The 7,537-nt window shown below is 36.2% G+C and overlaps 1 protein-coding gene across 2 annotated transcripts; it reads right to left on the bottom strand.

Moving 5' to 3' along the window:
- Window positions 1-1,229: 1,229 nt before the first annotated feature.
- LOC149083918 (leukocyte elastase inhibitor-like) lies at window positions 1,230-5,006 on the bottom strand. Of its 2 annotated transcripts, none has more exons than XM_089235426.1 (2): window positions 4,825-5,006; window positions 1,230-2,869 (listed from the first exon to the last, which is right to left on the bottom strand). In XM_089235426.1, exon 2 carries the CDS (start codon window positions 2,867-2,869, stop codon window positions 1,565-1,567), a length of 1,305 nt encoding a protein of 434 aa, XP_089091552.1. In that variant the 5' UTR covers window positions 4,825-5,006; the 3' UTR covers window positions 1,230-1,564. The 2 variants fall into 2 exon arrangements, with proteins under 2 accessions (XP_089091552.1, XP_089091551.1); XM_089235425.1 differs by having other exon boundaries at window positions 4,821-5,004.
- Window positions 5,007-7,537: the final 2,531 nt, after the last annotated feature.

The raw sequence follows: 7,537 nt of genomic DNA, 5'->3' as shown, positions 1-7,537 counted from the left end.
AAATGACAAACCTGTAAATTTCTTACACGCAAAAATGTTCAGTTTATATTTTAAAAAACCCACGCTCGATTCTTTATAAAATTCGAATTTTTGACAGATATTCACTTGTCCCCCTATATTATGAATTTATAGTGCGAAAAACAAAAAATGAGAAGAATCATCTGGGGGGGTTCCGGGTTGGAGTCCTGTCAGCCCTACTCCTTTTGTGGGGGGGGGGGAGGGGGAGGGGTGATGCGGAAACAGCAGTAGGGAACACTTTTGTTTTGGATAAATATTCAAAAACTTGTTTGAGTTCCGTAGAACAGCCTCATTATCACATCAAGGGTTCCACAGAACTGCCTTATAACTACTAAGGGTTCAGCAAGATACTTCACGTTGTAATCCCCTAAACTATCTAATTGAAAGTTAGAGCACAGGGGGACCGTATAAAAATTTAGATTTTATTTTGCGACGCACCGTATTTTCACTCTCAAAACTGCTAGGGGGTAATTTTTGAACGCCTTCTGAGCATTTTTTAAACTGGAATCATACCTCTACGACGGACAATTGATGAGATGAAGGCCGTGCTAGCACTTACTGGACACCCTATATATACATATATAAGCTATCTTCTATTTTTCCACCTAAAAATAGCTGTTTTCTCAGCTTCATTTAGAAACCATGCTACATAAAACTTCATGTAAAAAACTTCATTTTTTAAAAAAAAAATCTCCGTAATGTCTCTAAAACCATCCAAAATAAATCTAAAACATGCCATTTTTTATTGGCATGTTTTTTAGCCCCTCGCTTATCTAATTATTTTATTGTTTTTAAGCTTTATATAAAGAATAGCGTTTGTTGAGCTTCATCTGAAATAATATCGTTTTGCTACGCCTTATCTGTCTTTGATTTTCAAATCTTTATCTGTAAATTATTATTCGCTAAGCTCTATCTAAAAATGTTGTTTGTTAAGCTTTATCCAAAAAAATATATATGGTTTTTTACGCATTATCTGAAAATATTGGCTCGCTACGCCGCTTTTTCTAAAAAAATATCGTTTTGTTACGCCTTATCTAAAATCTATGACTTTCAAAGCTTTATTTAAAAAATCTTATTTGTTGAGCTTTTATCTAAAGAATATCTCTTTGCTACGCCTTATACAAAAATTGTCATTTTCCTAAGCCTTTTAGATAAAATTACACTTTATCTAAAATCTATTACTTCGAAGTTTTTTATCTGAAAAACATTGTTTGTGCTAAGCTGTATCTTAAAAACACAAGCTTTCTTCTATTTTTTTTCAGAGAACATACAGGGGATTTTTGGGAAAGGGGATTTTGGTAAAGGGAAAAAACGATTTCCAGAGGATATTTTTAATTGCTTTCATGAATAGCAGCATGCATATTGTCTGAGTGTTTCAACATGTGGCACTGATGAGAGGAAAATACTGTATTGCATTAATGTATCGCACAGCACTGCTGGCAATCTAATCACATTGATCAACGTTTCGACATACGAATAAGTTAAAAGAGTTTTTCAGAGCTAGTAGGAATTTATATATATATGTCCGCATATTATCTTCTAGATTTTATTTGACCGTCGTAGTACCTCCTTTCCGCCTGGTGGTGTCGGGAGTCGCGTATTTGCTGTGTTTCACGTTCGAAAACTCTGGTTGGAACACGACTCCCATGAACAGTACGGCACCTGAATGGTTCTCCCTGATGTAGAAGATGAACGGCCGGTCGACAATGAACCTAAGTATCCTCCTTGGTCGAGAATTTCTCGACACTGCCGTCGACGTCGATGCGGCGGCTTCTGTTCCCTTTTCCTCGACAGAGACGAACGCCCTGTGATATATCTCGTCGATGTCCAGCCTCCTGTCCGTGGAAAAGCCCGATAAGTTGGTGATGCCATTTTTGAACAGATCTCTGACGCCCATTTTGTTCAGGATCGGCGAGAGTTTCAAGTGCGAGTCTATCTCGAACTTCGGTAGCTGTAAGACGACTTCTGCAGGGAACATATCGTCCACGAGTGTCTCCAGACGGTCCTGATTGAGCGAGTTCGCCAGGATGTTGATCCCGTGAGCTTTGTTGTTCGGGAGCATGATCATCATGCTCATCGATCTTGTCTGGTATGGTAGCTCTATTGCTGTGCATTGGAGTTCGTCACTGACCGCGTGGAAGAAGGTGTTCTTCGTCGTCATCGTGTCGACTAGGATGTATTCTTTAGCATTAATGAAAAACGGCTTTTGCTTCGTGGACATTGGCTGGAAAGGTTGCAGCCACGGCCCCTTGAAATACATGGTGCTAGTCACTATGAATTCCGTGTCCTTCCTGACGGCCTGCTGTGGAAGGATGTCGTTGATCTTGGAATTCGTGTTAGCGCTAACCCACGAGTTGATTGCCTTACGAGCAAGCTCCGGGTTCCTATGGAAGTCCACGAACACCAAGTCTTCCGCTATGAACTCTAGTAAGCACTGCTCCAGCGGAACGCCGAGCTGAACGAACAGTTTGTTCAGCACGTTGAACGAAGGACCAGATGATGTCGTCCTTCTTCTCGATCGGAACCATCTCTGGAAAGCCCTGTACGTGTGAGCGACCAGGACCTTCTCCACGTCCCGTAGTCCGAGCACTCCCTGGAGTTCTTTCTCCGTGTACCCTTCCGCTCCCATGTACACCAGAACGAGAGTCGACCATACGCTGAACGGGCTGACGAACGTGTTGGCGCTGGTGTGGTTCAACGCGCGTAGGAAGTTCAGGCTGAAGTGTATGGATCCTCGGAGGAACTCCTGCGATGCGTAGATCAGGATCTCATTCGAAGGCGGAGGGTCAAAATTCTTCGGACAGAATTCTGTGCCGTCTCCTACGACCGTTGCCATCGTAATCAACAGCATCTGTAAGAACAGAAGTATAGAGTAGGATATCAGAATTACAATTCTAGATTGAAATGATTATAGAAGTCGTCAAATCTTCAAATTATAACACTCTCAGGAATGCTATAATTTCTGTAACTTTGTTACAGGAATGTCCCGTAAAACAGGACGCAAGTGGTCTGTAAAATTGTTTCAGACATTTTACTGGTCTTTGGGTTCGGAAAGGTTAAAAAACACTGCTTTTTTCCCTCTAGAACTTAGTATCATTTTAACATTTTCTTAGAAGAAGGATGAAGTGGGCTTCAAGGGTTTTCTAGAATATGGATACTTTTTTCGATTGTTCCTTTAGACTAGTGTTTCCCAAAGGGGGCAATATCGTCCCCCGGGGGGAGGGGGGGAGGTAATGGAATGTGCAGTGGACGATAAAAATTACGGGTATAACATAGGATTCTATAGGTTTTCTTGAGTTTGGGAGGGGCGATGAGAGTAAAAAAATTTCTGAAGAAGGGGACGAGATGGGACGAAAAGTTTGGGAAACTATGCTCTTTGGACATTTATCCTTGGCGCAAGAGCATAATGCGGAGCCGAATATGGACATCACTTCAAGATTTTTCTAGAGTAATCACATCAAGATTTTTCTAGAGTAATCACATCAAGATTTTTCTAGAGTAATCACATCAAGATTTTTCTAGAGTAATCACATCAAGATTTTTCTAGAGTAATCACATCAAGATTTTTCTAGAGTAATCACATCAAGATTTTTCTAGAGTAATCACATCAAGATTTTTCTAGAGTAATCACATCAAGATTTTTCTAGAGTAATCACATCAAGATTTTTCTAGAGTAATCACATCAAGATTTTTCTAGAGTAATCACATCAAGATTTTTCTAGAGTAATCACATCAAGATTTTTCTAGAGTAATCACATCAAGATTTTTCTAGAGTAATCACATCAAGATTTTTCTGGAATATGAACGTTGCGCTTCAAGGGTTCCCTAGAACATAAAATTGCTTCCCAGAATACTAATTATAAGATACTTTTTCTAAGAACTTGAAAATTATTTCGACTTTTTTCAAAATACGATATTGCTTTAAGGCTTCCCTAGAATAAGGATATCGTTTCGAAGTCCCTTAGAACATGGATATTGTTTTTTAAGGGTTAATTAAATATGAACATGATGTAGGACATTAAGTAGTGTTTCATGAGTTCCCCAGAATGAGAATATTATTTTTATGATTCCTAAGAATAATGTTTTTGATCGTATTTTAGAGGACCGATATTGTTTAAAAATATCGATACTAGGTAATATAGGAAGTAAATAGTAGGTAATATGGAAATTTATTTTTAGTTGTGCCTTCAGACATTCTCCCCGTTTGCCCAAATACAAGGCCGAATATGAACATTGCTTCAAGATTTTTCCAGAGTATGGACAATTCTTTAAGATTTTTCCAGAATATACACAATTCTTCAAGATTTTTCCAGAATATACACAATTCTTCAAGATTTTTCCAGAATATACACAATTCTTCAAGATTTTTCCAGAGCATAAATATTATCTTAAGGATTTCTTTGAAGATAGGGTTTGCTACTTAGAATACGGCTACTTTTTCTTAGAACTGGGCACCATTTCAAGATTTCCTAAGCGCATGGATATAGCTTCAAAGGTTCTCTTGGATGCGGATATCGCTTCAAGGATTCCCTACTATGCTGATATTTCTTCAAGGATCCCCTAGGATGCGGATTTCGCTTCAAGGATTCCCTGGATGCGGATATTGCGTCAACGATTCTCTAGGACATCTATATCGTTTCCAAGAGTTAGACAAGCGCAAAAACGGTCGAGAATCGATGACACAAACAGTGCAATGTACTAATATCACATATCACACTGCTATCTTAACAGATATGGGAGAAATTTCCAAACAGAGAAGAAAAACAAAAAAAATGTAAATTTCCGAAAGTAACAGTACTCACATACACAGGATTCATGATGCTCCACCTCTTGACGTTCCGTTAGATCTCGTGCTACTGAAACCCATGGCTCTTCTCACCTTTTTTTGTTTTCCTTTCCGTACGTACGTGTGATTAGCCTCAAGGTATATTTTTTCTTTTCTTAATCTTTTCTCCTCTTCAAGACGAAATGAATTCAAAAAAATAATGTAGAAAAAGAAAAAAAGAGTCATTAACCCAGTTATAATGACGAGGTAGTTAATTCTAAACAACGCGCACTTATAATATATACGCTTTGGTACGTACAATGCTGCAATCGGTGTGTGTGTGTGTCCAGGGTATGTGATATACGTAAGTACGTGAAGATGGAAAAAGATAATTTTTTTTTTTTTTAAAACTCGCCAAGGTCTGTGTAATAGTCGATAAATACACACACCTACCCACTATCCGAGATGATTAATTATTTTTACGTAGTTCGATCATTAATTGGAGGTGATTTCAGAAATTAATTTCTATCTCTTAACGTTGTCGGGGAATTTTTTTTCTCAAACTTTATACCGAGATGAAAACTTGTTTTTGTGGTCTTTATTACAAGTATACTGGACATGTGTATAGTTTGACCATCTTGTAAAGAGGAGGAAAAATGACTTTTAGTGTAGTTTAATTGGGTTAAGGACCTGAATTGCGATGATTTCGTTTAAAGGACCTCCGCTGTGAGCAGTGAATTGTTTCGGGGAAAAACACATTCTCCCGGCGTCATCTTGATCCATCAATTATAATTTATGTGTCAAGTCAGGCTTTTTAATTGATGATGAGAAGCTTTGTATACACCTAAAGTGCCCCCAAGCAGTGTCCGTGTAGGTCTTAGTGTTTGAGGCGGCCGTGCGTGAGATATACTGTGTTATAGAATTTCCAAAGGGGTGCCGCGAATGTAGTTAGTTTGGGAATCCGTGCTCTAGAATATGGTAGAAATTTTCAAACTCAACTTGACCATGAGCTTATTTAAATTATGTCAGAAATTAATTTAAATCCAGTATTCTAAATCTAAGTTTATTTGTATCTAATCTCAATTTTATCTCTATTTAATCTTAACTTCATCTTCATTTAATCTTTATTTTATCAGCATTTAATTTTAACATGAACTGGTATTAATTTAATCTTAACATTATCTGCATTCAATCTGAATTTTATCTGCATTTTATCTAAATGCTATCTTGACATTAACTGCATTTAATCTAAACATTATCTGCATTTAATCAGAACATGATCTACATTTAATCTCAAGTTTATATGCATTTATAATTAATTTTATACAAATACAAAACAAATACAACGCCACAACAGGCAAAATGCCCAACGAGGTGGCTGAGAAAAAGATGACCATTTAATATTAATTTTAAATGCATTTTATATTAACTTAATTGATATTTAATTGATACTTCTTAAATTTCAGTGATTATGAATTTTCAGTAATTTGATAAGTCTGTTTATTAATTACCCCCTGAATATTTAATAATTCTGAATTTTGAATAGTTCTGAATTTCGAATGTTTGTCAACCAAATATGTAGCCAATAAATAATATTTATTTATTGGCTGCATATTTGGTTGACGACACTTATCCAGTATCCAAGATGATTAATTATTTTTTATGTAATTCGGTCAGTAATTGGAGGTGTTTCCAGAAATTAATTTCCATCTCTTAACGTTGTTTGAGGGGAAGTTTTCCTTAAACTAAAACCGATCTTTCAAACAAGAACTGAACTTCTAACCAATAATGTCCTTGTAATAATGTCCAATTTGTGGACATTATTACAAGTATGCTAGACATGTATAGTTCGACCATCTTCTGAAGAGGGGAAAAATGACTTTTAGTATAGTTTAATTGGGGGGATTAAGAACCAGAATTGCGATGATTTCGTTTAAAGGACCTCCGCTGTGAGCAGTGAATTGCTTCGGGGAAAAACACATTCTCTCTCTCAGCGTCATCTTGATCCATCAATTATAATTTATGTGTTAAGTCAGGCTTTTTTATTGATGGTGAAAAGCATCGTATGCGCCAAAGGCTGGAGAGCTTTTGATACTCCAGTATGCCTAAGCGTTGAGACGGCTGTGCGTGAAATACACTGCATTTTGAAATTTCCGAGGGTGAAGCGAACGTGAATAGTTTGGGAATCCTTGCTCTGAAACATGGTAGAAGCATTCAAAATTAACGTGACTATGAAATTATCTAAATTAAGTCAAAAATTTGTTTAAATCCGATATTTTCATCTTAACTTTATCAGCATTCAATTTTAATTTTATCAGTATTCAATTTTAATTTTATCAGTATTCAATTTTAATTTTATCAGTATTCAATTTTAATTTTATCAGTATTCAATTTTAATTTTATCAGCATTTTGTCTTAACTTTATCAGCATTCAATCTTAATTTTATCTGCATCCTATTTTAATTTTATCTGCATCCTATTTTAATTTTATCTGCATCCTATTTTAATTTTATCTGCATCCTATTTTAATTTTATCTGCATCCTATTTTAATTTTATCTCAATATTGCCTGCATTTTATCTCAATATTGTCTGCATTTTATCTCAATATTGCCTGCATTTTATCTCAATATTGTCTGCATTTTATCTTAATATTGTCTGCATTTTATCTCAACATTTTCTGCATTTAATGTGGAGTTTATCTGATTATATATTAGTTTTATCTGCATTTATTAGTTTTATCTGCATTTATTAGT

This window comes from Pholcus phalangioides, unplaced genomic scaffold (genome assembly GCF_987345545.1).
Source record: "Pholcus phalangioides strain wild (caught in Gottingen) unplaced genomic scaffold, Ppha-v1.0 ptg000008l_1, whole genome shotgun sequence".
Taxonomy (NCBI): Eukaryota; Metazoa; Arthropoda; class Arachnida; order Araneae; family Pholcidae; genus Pholcus; species Pholcus phalangioides.
Note: the sequence above shows the minus strand (reverse complement) of the source record. Positions and strands in the feature narration are given on the sequence as shown.